Genomic DNA, 18,912 nt, shown 5'->3' with positions numbered 1-18,912 from the left:
AAAAAAGATTAGCTTGATGAGGTAAGAAGTTGACAAGCCAAGAAAGCAGGATGATATTATTATTATTATTATTATAATTGTTAATTATTTAAAAGTCACCGACCATGATAAACATGATGTGGGTGGACAGAGTAAAAGGGAAGATAAAAACCAAAGTTGGTTATCATCTAGTGTCTTGATGGATTGATTATAAGCATAACCAAACCAGTCAACATCCCCTAGAAGAAGAACACAACAACATACATTAAACACCATTTACTTTCAGCAGCTAAAGAGCATCTATCTCATCATTGTCATACGACAACAATAACACTCTGCTCTCATGATCGTCATTATCAACAAACCACATCCACCCATAACTAGTAACCGCCATGGATGTAAGCGTTTAGCCGGTCCAGCTCTTCCCTATGCTCGCTCACCACTGCCCTCACCACATCTCCAATCGATACCATCCCTAGCATTCCCTCGTTACCGATAACTGGAATGTGCCTGATTCTCTTCTCTGCCACCAAACAAACAAACCACTATTAGATATCGAATAAAACCAACATAAGTTAATATTCTATTTATACCTGTCATGAGTTGCATTGCCTTGAGAACTTTGGTTTCAGGTGTCACTGTGATCAGCTTGTTCTCTTCAGTCATGATATCCCCAACTTTTGTTGACTTTGATGATCTTCCCTGCACTATGATCTTCCTCAGATAATCTGCATCAAAATATCTTTTCAGTTTTCACCATCTCGTACAAAACAAACAAACATAAGAAGCTCTTTCTATATTACCTCTCTCTGTGATAATCCCAGCAATCGACTTCTCCTCACCAGGTTTCACCACAACCAGGGCACCAACATTATGGTGTGTCATCTACAACAGATATAAGATCATCAAAAACTATATACCAGGAGGGAAACCCTAAACCTAGTTAACAACTATATTCTTACAGATTTCACAGCTTCATAAACAGAGTCATCTGTGGAACACCAAAGCCAGGAACCATCAGCACTTTTTCCTTTCACTTTCAGTATGTCTGAGATCGTAGTGCTCTCAAATCCATGTTCTTCAATACGAGGAGCGGATGCAGCAGATGTAGTCTCATATCTTGTGAACAAAATAGGACTCGCTACACGGATATGCTGAAGAACTGCATTCTTAATCAAACCTCCATGCGAAAGTACCTTTTGCACACCTCCTAACATTTTTCTTTAACCTGCTTCAAAACAAATCATTCACTTAATCCTCTAGATCTACGTAAGTTCAGATCTATGTAACCTCTTTAAAAATCAACAAGGTAGAAACATCATAATTTGAAAACCTTAAATTAAGCAAAACAAAACAAAACAGTATCAAGTCCTTGAATCTGACATCAACAACTGACTTCACAAAGCTCCTAGATAAGATCGATCGCATACATAAGCGAGATGAGAAAACTTTACCTTCCCAATGAAGTTGCAGCAGCAGCACACTACTAGTCTACTATAGATAGATATACAATGTATAGAGAGAGAAACATATATCCATCGATTCCATTTCTCTAGAATATTTATCTAATAGAGATTCGTAATTTCGTCCAGTTGTGAGGCTAATTTCGGAAGTATAAGCTTGTTACTCTACATACGTGTCAACAACAATACTATGTATCAACTCAATCCATTTAATTAAAGATAACAATCTGAATATTAATTCTTCAAATATAAATGAAGTTATTCTATTATACAATATTATTATTATTACATGAAAATATTGACCATTTATCCATGCTCAATAAAAAATAAAAAAAGAATCTGACGATTTGAAATGAAGTTGTAATCTGGATTAAGATGATTCGGTTGCATGTGATCAAAAGCTCAAATAAATTAAGATTGCTGACGTGGTTTAAGATAAGGTTGTGTTCAATGTACACGTAACACGATAATGAAAAGTAAGGTGGTGGATAAGAGGCACAATAATATTTTAGTCCCACCAAAATTATATTTTCATGTAATTACCTCCTTACCCCTTCTTACCAATTTTAGTGTAAATTTTCATTTAATTAAAGAAAAATCTTTAAAGGTAAACACTTTTTACAAAAATTAGTATAAATATATAATAAAGTAGAAAAACTCATATAAACCCAAAATATAATTAAAATGGGAGGATTCAATATTTGTTCTCATACAAGAAATTGCGTTCACCATAAAATAAAACAAAGAGAGGCCAACTTATAAAACTTTTGTGATGGACACAAGAGATAATAAAAATAAGTATTATTGTACGTATTAAGTTGTCACTCAAAAATTGAGTACTGTAACATTTGAAAGGGACAACTCATCACTTAAAACATTATTGTAACACAATATTTTGTCAACTTGTTATTATTTTATGTGACACATTATTCTATGTCTTTCAGAACTTTACAATTCTTAAAGCTATTAATTAAAAAATTATTTAGTCTAATTTATATTTATTTATATATATTATTTCAAATATATATATATACTTTTAATAATTACAAAATTATGTTTATTTTATTATGTGTTTTTTTTATTAATAAATCATGGCATGATTTTAAGTGATATATATCATCATTATAATGACATTATTTTTAATTATTCCTATATAACATTGTTGTTATTATGACATTATTTTTTCTGATATTATGTTTTCACTTATAATATTTTTGTAGTCATTTTAAAATAATAATAATAATATTACTTTATTTGCTTGATTTGTGATTCCACTTCTTTCTTTGGTACATACTTCATTTTATAAATATCAAAATGCATTTCTTTGAAATGAAATTAAACCTGTCAATTTCATTTCAAAAGATTCATTGACTTTTTATAATTTGGTTGATATTTGATTTAGTAAAATTCAAATTATATATATATATATATATATATATATATTTATATATATTGAATTATTGTTAGAATATATATATTTTTTACAAGTATAAGTTGAAAAGAGAATACGTGTCTAAAGCTAGTTGACAATATAATATTATTATTTTTTGCTTTTTATTCATTTATACTAAGGGCTTGTTCTCTTTGGGTTTTTTTAAAAACCCAACCCAAATCAATTTTCCAATCAATCACTTCTTAACAATCACATCACTCATTTCATTAACCAAAATACCAAAATACCCTCTATTTTAAATTATTATTTATTATTTTATTTATATATACCAATACCCTTTAAGTCATTTTACCAAAAATAATCATCACCTCCTCAAAATCATCACCAATCATTATTTTTTTCTCTCTCTAAGTTTTTTAAATAACCCGAATCCGAACAAGGCCTAATAACACCAAACACCTTAGGTGTCAACAAAGACATGAACTCTATTGATGAACAGTCAAATAATTTTAATTATTATTATTTAATTTATAAATGTACCCGATCTTTTGGTTAGGAAAGATACTCTTCAACAACTAGCTTAAACATTATTAAAACTTTATATTATTTAGAGTCTAATTTGATTTTTGAATTTGAATTTAGAGTATAATTTTCAAAAAATAAAAATTAAACTCCATTATGTAAATTAAAATATCAAAATATTAAAATATTATTATTTGACTTTTATAAAAATTAAATTTTAAATATAAAAAAATTATAATAATCAGACCAATTAATAACTCAAATAACCTAATTTTTATTTTTTCAAAAAAACACCAATAAAAATCTCAAATAACAAAAACATCAAACAAGCCTATTATGAAACCCTTAATTTATGTCTTCACCTGTTGACATTAAAATTTAATTTGATTTCATCCCATTTTATAAATAGGTCAATCATTCCATCATTTGGGGAAAAAATACAATATTAAAATGTTTCATGAGCAAAATCCACTTTTTCTTTTATGTGTGGTCACAGTTTGGATGCTCTTTCTAATAATGAAAGAAGATCAGTAAAATGATAGACTACATAACAGACCCTAATACAAAATGAAAACTACACTTAAGAGAAAATATTTGAATAAAACCTGGTTTTTCTTTCATTATCTTGTGCTATGAAACCGATAACAGCACAACATCCTCTGGCTTATTCTCCCACAGTCAATCCAAATCCAAATTTGTAATCCTTTTTGAGATGGTCAAGCTGCAAGAACAAACAACAAAGACACCCCTATGAATGGATGATGGAATTCACTACATTCTATAATTTCCCACAAAGTCAACTCTCAGCAGAATAATTCATTTATGGAATTTTATACATATATTGACAACCAATCTATAGAATGTGAAAAGGAAATTGACAGTGACATTTTTCCTATTCAGGCCATCAACAATGGATAGCAATTAGCAACAATTGAAAAACCTATTCTATTACAGAGTTGGAAACAAGAAGAAAGCTGTTGTGATTCTCACCTCAGCTGAGAGAATAAAATTCAGACCCATATTCAGTCGCTCTTCAAGATAAGCAGCGATGCAGCCCTGGGAGTCTATCTTCCCCCTTAGACGACACTGAACAAAAACTAACATCAGCCAACAACAGAATCATAAATAAATAAAAATAGCTCTATTCATATTTTTAAAGTTTGCATAAATTTTACCTGTCGAAGAATGTAATCATAACCAAAGCTTGCAGTTACATCTTTTGACATGTAGTTGTACATGAAGTCAGATGCCAAAGAGACCTATGGAGAACATAGTAATATTATAGCATCAATGTTGTTAAAAACCAATAAAAAATAAGCAAAACTAACGACTTATCACCTTGTCCGATACTTTCTGTACATAGCTCAAAGCAACCAATCCAGTGCTGGCAACTTGCCCAGTGGCAACCTGCAGTATGTAAATGAAATCTCATTTTCTGAGAGTTGACAAGCATTGCTGGAGGTTTTTAACTATAAACTAACCCCTAATCATTATTTGAATCATTGACTCTTCATCAAAACACTTGGCTAACACCACCTTCGCAGTGACTTAAAGGAAACAAATATCTACCACGAATAATTAGCATTTGAAAGATTCAATGTGGCTTGATGGCTAAGTTTTCAATGAACATCATTCCGGTCACATGTTCAATAATTGGTATTGACACCCTTTGTATGATTAGAAGTTGAATTTGCGACAATTTAATACAAACTTCAACATTTGAAGGGAAATGAACAGTAAACATCTATAGAGCCCATGATAAATGATGGTACAATCCTGAATCCTGAATCCTGTATCCTAGTCCAAGGCATGCCAATACCTAAATGGTTCACCAGACCTTAACTGAAGGTGAACAATCCTTCAATGGCTTAATCAATTACTTAACTGAAGGTTAAAGACATACATGGTTTGCAAGATTTCACACTAAAAGACATGAGTGAGGCAGATACATGCAAAGTAAACTTATTGCCTTATCCTTTTTCACTTTCTTTTTAAGCTAGCACGACCCCCCACTTCAACTTAGGGAGTTATTAATGGGAATTAAACCTAAGACCTTAGGTCTCTTAGGCAAGATTCTTTCTAGTGGGTTACTTATTGCCTTTTCTTATAGAAATATATAGTGAATTCCCTTATCATACCACAGACAAAGTAGGACATTCCATCTTTTAGTTATCCTCCTCTTTTTTTGAGACAATTTTTTTTTTCCTGGAGGAGTTAGCTGGCCACCCACTGACTCCCCCCACTTCAATGAATGTGCTTTCAGTAGGAATCGGACCTGAGACCTCAGCCTATTAGTTCAATACTCCTACCGCTTGAGCTACAATGGGTAGGTGAAAATAAAATAAATAATGTGGACGGCAGGAAGTTTTCCTCTTTTGCTTTGGCTCCCATAGGAGCAACAGGAAACTTGCACCTTAATATAGAGATTGACATTTGACAGATTATTTGGTAGGCATTTCAATTTGCATTGGTAATTACAAACCACTAACCAGAATAATTTTGTATTGTAAAACAGCATGATCTACCATACCATTTTATTTGTGTTGTAACGAGCAGCATAGCCAAGGCCAGACTTCCTATGTTGACCAGCCCAAAATACTTCACCGCCCAGAGATAAATGGGGTGTCACACTCTGCAATAAATAGGTATTTTCAGGGATATGAATATTTTCACAGTACAGTTTTATTTGGGAAATAGATATTTTGAAAAGAAAATGCATACTCATAAGTCTATGAAAGAAAAAGAACGGAATCCAATGTAAAATGACTAAATGAGAATGAAAAAAGTTTACACGTAAATCAGATGATACTTCTCACTGATTTAATCTTGTGCCTTTATTTTTCAATCCAAAAAAAAACAAATGAAGCAAATGGAGGTGAGGTGTTCACCTGAATGTAATTAGCCCCAAATAAAGCCCCATTTCCAAATTGAAATTGAGCTCTATAATCTGAACCCTGTGTTGCGTGTGCATAAAGATTGAAGAAGATTAAGTAGTCAAGTCCCAATTCAATGGACTAAATGAACAGGTGATCTTATGCAGCAGCTTCTAGGTATTACTAATATAAAGTTAATGAATACTTCACATAAGTTCATATATCAACATCTAAAATAAAACACTAAATACAACTAACCTTGTAATCAAAGTTGAACATGCCATGTGACATGTGTGGCTCATTTGTCAGCTACAAAAGCAAACCAAAAATACTCTGTAAGATTTTAATATGATAACACTATATGCATGGGAAAAGCACTAAAATATAACAACTAGGACATTTACTTGACCATTGGCCTTTAGAGATAGATTTTCAGACAAGTCACACTTCAATCTTGCATTCACTCTTCCATCTGATAGTCTCCCAAACAGCATCAACTGAAGGAACAAATGATCGTGCTATTGTCATATTGGATTTCTTATAATCTTGATAATTTCAATGTGTCTGAAGATATTAGATACCTTGGGGTCTATAAAGTTAGCACCAAATTCATAGTGGGAAGTAGGTATCTTTATGGTCTCAGATGATTGAGAGGGAATTTCAGTAGGGCCCATGAACAAACTGAAGAGGCATGGACCCAACACAAAAAGAACATGAGAATGAGATAAAATGATTTAGTAAACAAAAGAACAAAGTATCCCTATGAATATATTTACTGAAATTCAGAACAACCTGTGACTGAGGGAAAAATTTTGGTTGAGTCCTTTGGTAAAATCAAAGCGCATGCCCTCAAAAAGCTCTGGCTTTAAGGACACTGCAAAAAAACAAAAAAAAAAACGAATCTCACTGGCAAATGGAGCAAGCAAATCAGCAACCATCTATGAGACCCTAATCTCCTATTGTACAAGTTCATCCCTTAACAGTCTTCTAAGAAGCAGGAGAATAATTTTTAATTGAGAAAACCTCAATCGTGAAGAAAGTTGGAATGTATAAGCAAAAGGTTCAAACACTTTACAACTATATGTTTCAGAAGATTATAACCAGTGCAAAATCAAACTATATAAGACGTGAAAGTGGATCACGCTCACTCACCGCAACCTAGGAAGGCTCTCCTGACTGTGTTTGTTACTAGTTAATTTCATGGTTATGTACAATATATAAGACGAGTTCTTGTTATATACTGATGTATGAGTAGATAAAATCGAAAATGCAGATGTTATGCATAGAGATTTCTACTACAGTGATGTTGATTAAAGCTAAAGTAGCAAGGTATATATAGATAGTTAAGGAGGGAGGAGGAATGACTGACTGAGAGCTTCGCGGTGGATTTCTTCGTAAGGAATAGGGGTTGGTAGGGTCATGTAGTCGACCTTCTCCACCTGTGGCTGGATGTCGGTTGGTTTCGCCGCTGGTGGCACCACAGCAGGAGGAGGAACGAATGCCGCCATAGTTTGTTTCACACTTAGTAAGTAGTAAAGATAATAATCAGAGCTCTTCTCCTTCTTCTTCTTCTTCTTCGGATATTGTGCTAATCAATCAGAGAGAAAAAGAACCCCAGAGAGAAAGAGAGAGAGCTCTTTAGACTCCAAAACCCCTAAGGTCTACTATTCGTCTTCACAGAAAGAAAGAAAGAGAAAGAAATTCCCTCGTCCAGCGGGTCGGGTATCCGAACTAACCGAACCGAATGATCAGTCGAACCGATCTGTTCGGATAATTAGTTTGTTATTCAGTTTGGGTCCGTCGGAAAGATCGGTTTGGGATACCCAAAACTGAACGATTAATTCAGTTATTTAAGTAGTTTTTTTGGAAATATTTTTAGTTCAAATCCATTAAACTCAAAATTTAACATGTCTACTAGACACTATTAATATTATTTTTATATTAAAAGAAGAACTTTTTATTTATTTATTTATCCAGAAGTGTGAACATATTAAGAAGTAAAAAAAAAAATTATAAAGGATTTTAACTCAACTATCACGAGATAACATTTATAACATCAGAACTTAGAGATAACAATTTTAAAGGGTCATAAATTCATTGTGAGTGTTAGATCCCTCGATCGAACCAAATATTTTGTGTTTTACTCGTCATAACACTCAAAATCACTCCATTGTTTTTTTCATCCTATCATATTCACAAGTAGGGTTAATGAGGAGGAAATCGAGTTTTGTTAATAGAATTAATTGTATTATTTTTTCCTAAAAAAACCATATAAATAAATAAAAATAAAAATTGCAAAAGTTTAGTATTCTAAATAAAAATAAAGAATGTCAACTATCATTATTAAAAACAATATATATAATAAAATTATGAATTTCCCACAAAATAATGAAAGCGAGTAAGAAATCCATTGGTCCATGTTGTGACAGAAAAATAGGAGCAAAGGAGGAGAGGAGAAGGTGGCGAGCGTTGTTATCGATTCATTCGATCGTATGCAGAAGAAGAAGAAGAAGGAACACATAGACAAGACAGACAGACAGACAGACAGATCCAAAAAAATGTCTAGTGACGAGGCGGAAGAAGGAAACAATTTGGAATACACTCCGACATGGGCTGTGGCTGCCGTATGCACTGTCATCGTTGGCATTTCCTTCTCCGCTGAGCGCCTACTTCACTTCGCTGGAAATGTAAAATATAATAAATTACTAATTATTCTCCCTACAGCCCAGATCTCAACCTTACCTTTCTCTTTTATTATTATCTATGTATCACAGAGGCTGAAGAAGAAGAAGCAGATGGCCCTTTATGAAGCCTTGGAGAAAATTAAAGAAGGTACCTACCTACGTACTCTACCTAGACCTAGATAGATAGATCCCTTTAAATAAACTGTGTACTAATTGGAAACTGGTAATTGCAGAGTTGATGTTGTTAGGGTTCATTTCAGTGCTTCTTACTGTCTTTCAAGGCAGTATCACCAAGATCTGTGTTGGACAGAATCTCATGCATCACTTTCTTCCATGCAAACTCCCAACACTAGATGATTATGATGATGATGATCAGTTCTCTTCTTCATCTTCACTTGATGATCGTTTTCGTCATTTTCTAGCTAAACTTAAAGTCTCTGGGACTGGCTATTGTGCCTCCAAGGTCAGCAGCCTAGCTACCATATAATCTCCATTATAAAAAAGGTAGTTTTGTTCTGGCTAATCATTTCTAAATTGTTTGCAGCCATGACCCATATCAATATTCTATCTATATATGTTTATGTACTTGTCAGTACTGTATTGCTGCATCTCTTGTTACAAAATATAGACTTGCTGCTTGCTGCAGAATAAGGTTCCATTGTTGTCTGTCGAATCGATTCATCATCTACATGTCTTCATCTTTGTGATCGCCGTGGTCCATGTATCATGTTGTGTTCTCACTATTATATTTGGAGGGGCCAAGGTTTGTGCTGCATCTTATTATTGTATATATATATATATATGTATCATGATTAGTTCTTATCTTTTACAATATATGTATAGATACAGCAATGGAAACATTGGGAGGACTCCGTTTCTATTGCAAACAATAACCAAGATCATCCGCAAGAGGGTAATATGTTGCTTGTTTTTCTATTGTAGTGAGGATGAATTACGCGAATTAGATCATTTGTTCCTCTTTCTTTACATGCATACAGAGCCAACACTGACTCATGTGCGTGAACACGAATTCATCAAGAGTCGGTTTCTGAATGACAAATGTTCTGTAGTCTTGGGTTGGATGGTATATGCCCGTTTCCTCATTATTTCTAAAATTCACTAACCAAATCTTCGTGTGTGTAACTTTTAATTGATGTTTTTATTTGCAGCACTCATTAACCAAGCAATTCTATGGATCTGTAACAAAATCAGATTATTTAACACTAAGACGTGGCTTCATTATGGTATACATATTTAACTAAGTCACTGACATTAGTATGGTATTATTGTTTTTTTTTTCTTCCTTTCTCATCTGTTATTGAATGGTTTTGACCTAGACTCATTGCAGAGGCAATCCAAAGTTCAATTTCCACAGGTACATGTTACGAGCTTTGGAAGATGACTTCGTACAAGTCGTGGGTATAAGGCAAGTGATATAAATGAAGGTGGCCTTTGGTAATTAATCCTCAATTGGAGATTTCATAATCTAATTAAGCATATATATCAATCTATCTGGCTGCAGTTGGTATCTCTGGATATTTGTGGTCATCTTCTTGCTGCTGAATGTTAATGGTAATAGTTACTACAATTCTCTCAAAATGTCTTAAATGATTATATTAATATAATGTGTATTTGTTGAATGAAGGGTGGCACACTTACTTCTGGTTAGCATTCATTCCATTCATTGTGAGTTGAACTAAAATCCAGTTAGTGTTGGGAAGTTGATAAATAAATAAAAAATATATATATATTTTGTTATCTCCTTCTCTTGTGTGTTTAGCTACTGCTTGCAGTTGGGTTTAAGCTTGAGCACGTGATGACTCAGCTAGCTAGGGAAGTGGCAGATAAACATGTGGCTGTAGAAGGTGAGCTAGTTGTGCAGCCATCGGATGATCACTTTTGGTTTAATAGTCCACACATTATAGTGTACTTGATTCACTTCATACTGTTCCAAAATGCTTTCGAGATTGCATTCTTCTTCTGGATATTGGTAAGAGTACCAAATGGGAATGTCCCATCATTGAAACATGTTATAAAACATTATAATTGTGGATTTATGATTGGCTCCGACAAACAGGTCCAGTTTGGGTTTGACTCTTGCATCATGGGTCACGTTCGTTACATGGTTCCGAGGATTTCTCTAGGGTGAGAGACTACTAGACTTTTCATTTGGTTGGAAGTTGCTTTACCTTTTGTATATACTGTTGTTGTTATTCAGGGTAATTATACAGGTCCTGTGCAGTTACAGCACCCTTCCACTCTATGCAATTGTGACGCAGGTAAAAATAAACATTTTATCTATCATTCTGGGTGGATAAGTGATTGTGTGTGTGGTTTGAACAATGGAAGATGGGAAGCTCGTTCAAGAAGGCCATATTTGAGAAGCATGTACAGGTGGGGCTTGTTGGATGGGCTCGGGATGTGAAGAAAAGGCAGCAACAACAGATGAAGGAAGTAGTAGTAGCAGAACAAGTCACAACTAATGACCCTTCAACTGCTGATGATGATGTAATAATTGAGATGGCTGATGTGGTGCCCATGCCCAGGATCAACAACAACAATAATAATAATAATAATAATAATAATAATAATAATAATAATAATAATAATACAGAAATAATAGAAGAAGATGATGATGAAGAGTAATAATATGCAGATAAAAAAAGAAGATAAAGTATAAGGTGGTGGTTTGTTCAGCAAACCATGAAGGAGGAATTCATAAAAAAGATAAAAAGGAGAGTAGAATAGCTTCAGACCCTTTCATTCGTTGTGGCTTTAGAATGTGCGGTGGGAAGAAGTTGAATTGGCATTATTATGCTGCATGGCACGACGGAGCTCAGTCAAGAAATCCATCTGAGAAGGTGGTGCTGCCTGATGAGGAAGTCTAAATTGTGGCAAGGCTGCTGGACCAACATTGCTACAGTACATCACTGGTCTCTCTGTTTGTTCAGATAAAGACTTAGATGAGACAAAGGATATTTATGAATCAAAGTATCTTCAAATGGGTGTGTACTAACCAGACAAATCTATTGATGTATCATTATATGAATGTATAGCAGCATTCCATCCTGTCAATTAGGAAAGAAACAAGATAGAATGTTTGTTTGTTTGTTGCTCATATTACTAGTACACAATAATATGATAGGAATAAAAGAAAAAGGGAAAGAGTTGTTTATTACTGTCATTCAAGAGATGATAAGCTTCACTATTGGAACATCCAGACAAGGATATTATCAGCTGATGATTGCTGTTGTAACCTGTTGCATCCCCGTTATTCATACTAGGAATATTATACCTTGTGTTCTTCTCCCCCACTTCATTTGATCTCTCTGCATCATTAGAATACAATACTTAACATTCAAACAGATTTTACCTATAATATGCATCAAAGTCCACTCTTTTCACCATTATTATGATGGAGTTCTCTCTGATTTTGATGCAGTTTTTCTCTAGCTAATAGCTACTATACAAAAAGATGATATTCAACAAACTACTCTGTTCATAGAAAGAATAGCAATGAAGGTTGTTGTTTACTCACCAACTCCAGATTTTTTCCGGCCAAGAGAACGATTCCTACGGGATCACACAATCGTCGTCAACTAAAAATCAAAATTAAGAGACACAATTCACAGAGAAAGAAAGAGACCTCTGATTGGGAGGTGCGTAGCGCTTGACCGTGGTTGTGTTGGCAATGGATGAAGGCTCTGTAGAGTTTTCCAGCATCTTTAATCTCTATAAAACACAAACTACGAACGAAACGAAGCTGAAAGAGATCTTCTTAGCTATTCAACCCTAAATTTTCTCATCAGTCAGCCGTCCTCCCTGAAAAGAGAGAGAGAAAAGAAAAAATTTGAAGTCTTATTGATCCTGGCTCTCTCCTCTGGCACGTGTGTTGGCCACGTGCACACACTTAGTCCAGTTTTTTCTCCGCACGTGTCTATCCAAATTGTTTGCAAATAAAAATATAAAAAAAAATTACCCATGTCATATACAGTTATTCTTATTTTTAGAATTATATATATTATTTTTAAGAGATTTCAAATGGATTTTTTTTTAATTTTTAAAAAACACTGTTCATAGAATATTATATAATCATATATATTAGTTTAAATAAGGTTCAATTCGAGAATAAAATTTAGGGTTTAAACCATATATATATATATATATATATATATTAAATTTAAATAAAAGAATGACATGATGACAATGGTGAAAGAATTGACAAAAAAAAAATAAAAAAAAAATAAAGAAGACAGATAGATAGATTTACAAGAAAAGGAAAATTGCAAATCTCTAGTCTGTTCGGCAATGCAATGACAGGGAGAGCTCCATTCCAAGAAGAGAAGTGTTCATATCATGTTCACACCAATAACTAACAGCACCTAAATTGAATGGAAAATATACTTCCACTGCTATATAGAATTTGAACCTCCCAAAAAATAAATTGGATGAATGTGCAGCGTATAATACATAACAATCACAAGACTTTCAACTCTACATACTTTGTTTGCTCCTTCGTACTAATAAACTCAACCTCGGTATAAATTCCACATATAACCTCCCAAACTCATTAACCGTTTGTTTCTTACTAAAGAATATGCAAAGGGGAGACAGACAGACAAAAGAATCAACAACAAAAAATAGACATGCCTTAGACTGCAAACTGAATGGAAGATCCAGTCTTCACTAAACCATTCGTCATCTATCGTTTTTTCCAATATACTTCAAAAAGGTAGGTAGGTAGGTAGGTAAGTGCCTAGAAAAGCTCCTCCGAATTGAATTTGTTCCAAGCCTCCTATATTTTGTATTTCAATCAACATGTGAGAACTTGTCTATATTTTAAAACCAGCATCAAAATAATAATAAAAATTTAGTAAAGAGACTATATATCTCTTATCTGGGTGCTGAAGCTGATGGCCACTCAAGTAAAAGAAAAAAATTTACCTTCAGAAGGTCAAACACCTTTTCTGCAACGTACTTCTGTTGAAGAGTAGCGCCTTTCTGTTGCACCTTATCGGGGTGGATGCATAAAGTTGCCTTTCTATATACCTTTTTAACAGAAGCACCAATTATCAAATCGGTTAAAGATACTGGTTGCCAGCCACATTCAGGCCAAAGTACCTGACCATCATAACAAAAAAAATGGCAATGATGAATCTATCAGAAATGCTCAAGAGGTAATAACCGATTCCAGTTTATTAAAAAATTATGCAGACAAATGACACTCACATATTGTAGTGTTGATAGGAGTGCACGCAGGTTTCCTTCTTTCCCTGCAGCCCAACGCTTGATTTCAATATCTAATGTCTCACCAATCCTCTGAAATGGGAAACAGCTAATAATAAGACAGAAGAACAATACAAATAATACATACAAATAGGTGTGTTTTGGGTAATTAACTACCCAAATCTACATGAAGACACCACTCCAGATTATCTCCATCTTTTACTTAAGTTTGCAATTTGCAGTAACATTGTAATTATATCAACATGAAGCAGACTAAGGGACTATCCTATCTCTTAGATAGTTGTAAGTCGCACAGCAGACTGAGTGGAGAAAAGGAAGGTAGGGGAAACCTATTTCCAAGAGTCAATCGAGGACCTATTACTAAGTGTCATAATGGTGTACTCACTCCAATGCTAAAGGCTACAAGCTCTAAGTTTGAAGCATTCGCAAGACTACACTTCAAACATTAAAGTAGAAAATTGTTCATAATTATACAAACATAGAGATAACTCACATGTCTTTCTTCTTGTTCTCGCTGAGTTTGAAGATCGCGCTGATTCTTTTCAGCAAGTGCTTTAGCCTGAAAATCAGATCACAATTAGAAGAAGAATATACATTTAGTAAATATAGAGAATTTTCTGTAATCCCATGTTAGGGTATGCACCAGAATATACTCAACCAACTATACTACTGGATACTTTGGCAGCAAAGAACACATACCGCACGTTCATGGGTCCTTTGATGGCGCTCCAATCTAGCTCTTCTTCTTTCGTCAGTTTCTCCTTCAACTTCTTGGAACTCTCCAGCTGATGGAGCAGCTTTAGAAAGCAAAGTATAAAATAAAATTGTTCCAGTAAATCAGAAAATGCATAAGGAAGGAAGATTTAATTTAAACAGGACAAGAAATTGTAAATACAAAAAAGACAAATATATTACCTCCAAATATTGAGGAGAGATCATCAACAATATTAGCAGTTGAAGATGCCTTCCTCATACTAGATGCAGTACTAACAGATGGTGTCTTTCTTGTATCAGGTCCTCCCTTGCTTTGGAAAAAAGAATCAACAGGGTCCTGATATGGGGGAACAACCAAGGAATGTATAATGCATTTTTGTTTTCAGGCAAAGCTGTAAAAGGATATTGCATAGTTCAAATTAATAGGTACTCACAGCAGTTGCCCTTGGCCTAGGTGCACTACTAGGACGTGAACCAGCACTAAAGAAGGATTCAAGATCATTGTCATTCTTTTGCTGGCTCATTCTTGCAGCAGCTGCCCTTTCCCGAGCCTCAGTTGCTGCCCTTTCCCGAGCTTCAGCAGCAACCCTTTCTACTACAACTCGTTCTGCTCTACGGCGTGCTTCAGCTTCTGCTCTTGCTGCAGCAACCTTTTCCCTTGCTTCTTTCTCCTTTGCTTCTGAATTTGCCCTTTCTCTAGCTTCCGCAGCAGCTTTTTCTGCCCTTTCCCGTGCTTCCACTGCAGCTCTTTCACGGGCTTCAGCTTGTGCCCTCTGAACTGCAGCCCTTTCAGATTTTATGCGGGCTTCTGTAGCAGCTCTTTCACGAGCTTCAGCAACTGCTCTTTCACGTGCTTCTCTAGTGGCCCTTTCTACAGCGTGTCTTGCTTGCTCCTTTTCTCTAACCCTCTCGTTCTCAAGTCTCCTCTGTTCTCTTTCTTCCTCTTCCTTTTGCCGCTTTTGACGTTCTAATACCTCCTGATCATGTTGCATGGGAAGTTCGTCTTTTTCCTGCTGTGTGGCTTCTTTACTTCTAGAAGTCCTTCCATGTTCCCTCTCCTTAACTTCCTTTGCATATCTGAATCTAGCTTGAGCTTTGTCCATGGCTTCCTTCATAGCAGCTTCCGAAGCAGCAGCAGAGGAATTAGTATTCACTTCTTCACCATAGGGCATGTCATAGGCATTGTCATTGCTTCTGTTCCTACCCATAGCAAAATCATCAAGTTCATCATCTACTTGATTTACGACATTGCTTTGAGAATTTTGAGTGGAATTCCCAGTAGATGAATATTCAGTACCCTTTCTTTCACTTGTTGAAAAGAAACCTGCTTCTGATCTGGCAGCCCATTCTGGTCTTGGAGGAGGGGGGCGTGATGGTGGAGAGGCAATTGTTGGATGCGTAACCAGAGGAAAGTCTAGCACAGTTAACCATACTTTTCCAGATGTTCCAATGTGATCCTCGAAGGTAGGGGAAGTATTTCCATGGTAAACTGAATCATTAGCATTAACATATGAAGCAGAAGGAGTTTGACCAACAGAACCATGAGAATCTGATGAAACAGTTGGAATGTCGAACACATTCAGATGAGACTCGTCAAAGCTTTTGTAAGACATATTCTTCTGAGAGTCGTTTTCAAGGCCTCTGAAAGAAGATCTCCCAATTGATTCACTATATGATGAAGCTTGTTCCTTTGTTGTGCTTGATCCTGTCCTTAAGGGGCTACCATCTTTCATCCTATGGCTTGTCTCTGATGGAAAGGTTGGCACAGTTCTACTGAAACTGTCAAGGGGATCAATATCATCAAATACTGCTGCACTGTTGGAGGAACTAACAACTTCTTCTTTTCTGGAGCTACTAGTCTTGCCAATCTCATCCAGTGTATCGGCAAACAGGCCAGGCGATGAAACAGCTGGTTTTGAAGTTGATTGCAGTACAGCAAATGGATCATCCAACACATTAAAAGTTTCTTTGCTTGACTTAGCAATTGTAGGGGGTTGAGCGAACTCTGAATGTGACCTGTAAAACCAAGACAGGATTTTACTTGCTAGTGAAGAATTTGACTAAAAAACTTCAATAATTATTAGGCATCTCCTAAACACACCCTCTGTCACTTGACATTATGTTGATATTAACAGATGAGAAGGAATGACCTTCAAAAGTTGATACAATTCACCACATGTCCATTTATTAAATCCTTTAATAGTTCTTTTGAGAATAAAGAGGCAGCCTTAAAATGGAGAAATTTCCTGGATTTCATGCTTATTAGCTATTTGATCATTTGCCTATTGCCAATGCTGGAATAGGAAGCTTTTGGTAACTTATGAGTTGTATAGGTTATTTGTAGTAGTGATTTCAAATTGTGAGTAATTGGCTAAAATTGTGTTTTTTTCCTTGAGGCAAATCATCTGTCATGTGATAGAAATGAAATTTCTAGATTTGAAGAAAAATTCCAAACGAATCAAGTTCGCATGCTATGTTATTTCGAGGCACAGGCAGCACCTGAAACATCTTAAGATTGGAAATATGGAACTAGGAAAACCTGCAGAACTGATGATATACACAATTGTTTCAAATTATTGTCAGTAAACAATCAAATAGATAACCTTGTTACATATTCAAGGCCATCCAAAGCCATTCAAACTCCATAATGAGCATTACAACATCAATAAAAGTGATACTTGCAGCATAACCAGAGCTGAAAGTATAACAGAATGGTTTAACAATCGTATTTGAAATCGGTTCAATTGCAGCAAGTAAAGCTGTACCTGATATTTGCAGCAGAGCCAGTAACACCAAACCCTGATAGAAGATCATCCAGTCCTCCAGAACTCTTATGGTTACGGGCTTCCGATTTCGGATTCCGGCCTAAATTTCCAAGAAGATCATCAAAAGCAGTAGCACTTTGATGCCGTGGTCCTTGAGGCGGAGAATTGCTCCTAAAAACACTGGCGTCATCAAATCTAACTGAAGACGAGGTTGATTTACTCTTCAAACCTGGCAAGCCATCGAAAATGTCCTCATCATAGACCGGCTTGTCATACACTGGCGATGAGGACGGCTTGTCGCTCTTCGCATCATTGAACCCCGACGATGAATTCTTGAAGATGGAATCATAATCCAAATCTTGTAAAGTAGATGCCGGTTTACTGTTGTTGTAACTTGTGTGCTTGGGTAGACCGCCAAAGACATCGTTAAACATCGATCCATCTCGACTGTTATCATCGTATCGAGGTCGCCTTTCACCTGCATCCGCGAAGTTGGCTCTAGGCGCGGACATGGGAGCAGCTTTGCCTTGGGGTTTGAACCCAAAATCTCTCGCTAACATTCCGAAATCGTCCATTTTCAGTCTCTTTCAGCTCCTTGAAGCAAAATAAATTTCTTCCAGATCCTGAAATCTGTCTGGATCTGGCAATTCAGGTGGAATTGGATCTGAGAGATGATTAATCCGGAGGTCAAAGAAGGTTCAAAATCAGATTGTAAAAAGAGAATCAACTAAAGATTTTACACCAAGTGATGCTTGGATGATTATAATGGTAATTCAAGACGCAGAAACGAAACAGGGAAGCTCAAAGGCATGCTTATTGAGAATCCATAGCTCCCTTTTCTCTCTGTTTTCTTCTTCTTTCTTACTATCTCTCTCTCTCTTCCCCCACTAGCCAGTCCAATGCCCTCGTCAATGAATCAACCCTCTTCACTTTCCTGTATTAACTTTAGTTCAACATGAAATCAAAATTATAACAATTTATGTTTTCATATTCTACTTCATATTCTACTTGTTAAGAAAATATTGTTTATAAAGTTATTTATATATATAATAGTCCAACACTAAAATAATATCTATCGGATTAATATTAATCGAGCCATGGACAATTTGCGATTTCTTTGTTTTTATCGCGCCAAATCACGTTAGTGAAACAACCGCGCTTCTTTAAGTAACAATCATCTACGACCCTATATTCCACGAGAATGTGAAAAGGGAGCATGATGTACAAGTGGTATAATTTTAAGATTTCATAAAGGAACACCAATATCTATTG

The 18,912-nt window shown here is 35.2% G+C and overlaps 5 protein-coding genes across 5 annotated transcripts; 1 reads left to right on the top strand and 4 right to left on the bottom strand.

Moving 5' to 3' along the window:
* Positions 1-35: 35 nt before the first annotated feature.
* On the bottom strand, positions 36-1,548 carry LOC124914341 (CBS domain-containing protein CBSX3, mitochondrial). The gene is made up of 5 exons (XM_047454866.1): positions 1,434-1,548; positions 942-1,207; positions 783-864; positions 573-707; positions 36-502 (listed from the first exon to the last, which is right to left on the bottom strand). Exons 2-5 carry the CDS (start codon positions 1,194-1,196, stop codon positions 360-362), a joined length of 615 nt encoding a protein of 204 aa, XP_047310822.1. The 5' UTR covers positions 1,197-1,207; positions 1,434-1,548; the 3' UTR covers positions 36-359.
* Positions 1,549-3,738: 2,190 nt separating this feature from the next.
* LOC124915253 (mitochondrial import receptor subunit TOM40-1-like) lies at positions 3,739-7,884 on the bottom strand. Its single transcript, XM_047455936.1, has 11 exons — positions 7,600-7,884; positions 7,023-7,104; positions 6,812-6,911; positions 6,635-6,727; positions 6,489-6,539; positions 6,246-6,311; positions 5,888-5,989; positions 4,696-4,764; positions 4,533-4,616; positions 4,348-4,443; positions 3,739-4,078 (listed from the first exon to the last, which is right to left on the bottom strand). Exons 1-11 carry the CDS (start codon positions 7,736-7,738, stop codon positions 4,022-4,024), a joined length of 939 nt encoding a protein of 312 aa, XP_047311892.1. The 5' UTR covers positions 7,739-7,884; the 3' UTR covers positions 3,739-4,021.
* Positions 7,885-8,785: 901 nt separating this feature from the next.
* LOC124916272 (MLO-like protein 1) lies at positions 8,786-11,662 on the top strand. Its single transcript, XM_047456999.1, has 15 exons — positions 8,786-8,917; positions 9,005-9,062; positions 9,148-9,389; positions 9,543-9,692; positions 9,758-9,827; positions 9,913-9,998; positions 10,084-10,158; positions 10,252-10,340; positions 10,437-10,486; positions 10,560-10,600; positions 10,695-10,904; positions 10,992-11,059; positions 11,133-11,193; positions 11,264-11,446; positions 11,612-11,662. Exons 1-15 carry the CDS (start codon positions 8,789-8,791, stop codon positions 11,660-11,662), a joined length of 1,563 nt encoding a protein of 520 aa, XP_047312955.1. The 5' UTR covers positions 8,786-8,788.
* On the bottom strand, positions 11,551-12,733 carry LOC124915630. Its single transcript, XM_047456385.1, has 5 exons — positions 12,561-12,733; positions 12,453-12,487; positions 12,094-12,243; positions 11,932-11,982; positions 11,551-11,853 (listed from the first exon to the last, which is right to left on the bottom strand). The coding sequence occupies exons 1-5, from the start codon at positions 12,635-12,637 to the stop codon at positions 11,690-11,692; spliced, it is 477 nt and encodes a 158-aa protein (XP_047312341.1). The 5' UTR covers positions 12,638-12,733; the 3' UTR covers positions 11,551-11,689.
* A 598-nt stretch (positions 12,734-13,331) lies between these two features.
* On the bottom strand, positions 13,332-18,570 carry LOC124916765 (auxilin-related protein 2-like). Its single transcript, XM_047457529.1, has 8 exons — positions 17,641-18,570; positions 15,310-16,891; positions 15,077-15,212; positions 14,861-14,958; positions 14,655-14,720; positions 14,144-14,233; positions 13,859-14,035; positions 13,332-13,709 (listed from the first exon to the last, which is right to left on the bottom strand). The coding sequence occupies exons 1-8, from the start codon at positions 18,213-18,215 to the stop codon at positions 13,671-13,673; spliced, it is 2,763 nt and encodes a 920-aa protein (XP_047313485.1). The 5' UTR covers positions 18,216-18,570; the 3' UTR covers positions 13,332-13,670.
* Between the last annotated feature and the right edge of the window lie 342 nt (positions 18,571-18,912).

Source organism: Impatiens glandulifera, chromosome 9 (genome assembly GCF_907164915.1).
Source record: "Impatiens glandulifera chromosome 9, dImpGla2.1, whole genome shotgun sequence".
NCBI lineage: Eukaryota > Viridiplantae > Streptophyta > Magnoliopsida > Ericales > Balsaminaceae > Impatiens > Impatiens glandulifera.
The sequence above is the reverse complement of the archived record's forward strand: the minus strand, read 5'-3'. Positions and strand labels throughout refer to the sequence as shown.

Excerpts from the sequence above, each read along its gene's own strand:
- LOC124914341 (XM_047454866.1), bottom strand. The coding sequence starts at position 1,196 with ATGTTAGGAGGTGTGCAAAAGGTACTTTCGCATGGAGGTTTGATTAAG. Across the intron at positions 865-941 it reads TTTATGAAGCTGTGAAATCT|ATGACACACCATAATGTTGG; the intron begins GTAAGAATATAG and ends TATCTGTTGTAG. Across the intron at positions 503-572 it reads GGCAATGCAACTCATGACAG|AGAAGAGAATCAGGCACATT; the intron begins GTATAAATAGAA and ends GTTTGGTGGCAG.
- LOC124915253 (XM_047455936.1), bottom strand. The coding sequence starts at position 7,738 with ATGGCGGCATTCGTTCCTCCTCCTGCTGTGGTGCCACCAGCGGCGAAA. Across the intron at positions 6,912-7,022 it reads AATTTTTCCCTCAGTCACAG|TTTGTTCATGGGCCCTACTG; the intron begins GTTGTTCTGAAT and ends ATGCCTCTTCAG. Across the intron at positions 4,765-5,887 it reads GTTACAACACAAATAAAATG|GTTGCCACTGGGCAAGTTGC; the intron begins GTATGGTAGATC and ends TACATACTGCAG.
- LOC124916272 (XM_047456999.1), top strand. The coding sequence starts at position 8,789 with ATGTCTAGTGACGAGGCGGAAGAAGGAAACAATTTGGAATACACTCCG. Across the intron at positions 10,487-10,559 it reads CTTGCTGCTGAATGTTAATG|GGTGGCACACTTACTTCTGG; the intron begins GTAATAGTTACT and ends TGTTGAATGAAG. Across the intron at positions 10,905-10,991 it reads CATTCTTCTTCTGGATATTG|GTCCAGTTTGGGTTTGACTC; the intron begins GTAAGAGTACCA and ends TCCGACAAACAG.
- LOC124915630 (XM_047456385.1), bottom strand. The coding sequence starts at position 12,637 with ATGCTGGAAAACTCTACAGAGCCTTCATCCATTGCCAACACAACCACG. Across the intron at positions 12,488-12,560 it reads TACGCACCTCCCAATCAGAG|GAATCGTTCTCTTGGCCGGA; the intron begins GTCTCTTTCTTT and ends GTGATCCCGTAG. Across the intron at positions 11,983-12,093 it reads TTATCATCTCTTGAATGACA|GATGGAATGCTGCTATACAT; the intron begins GTAATAAACAAC and ends CCTAATTGACAG.
- LOC124916765 (XM_047457529.1), bottom strand. The coding sequence starts at position 18,215 with ATGGACGATTTCGGAATGTTAGCGAGAGATTTTGGGTTCAAACCCCAA. Across the intron at positions 14,234-14,654 it reads GAGAACAAGAAGAAAGACAT|AGGATTGGTGAGACATTAGA; the intron begins GTGAGTTATCTC and ends TTCCCATTTCAG. Across the intron at positions 13,710-13,858 it reads AGGTGTTTGACCTTCTGAAG|GAGGCTTGGAACAAATTCAA; the intron begins GTAAATTTTTTT and ends TACAAAATATAG.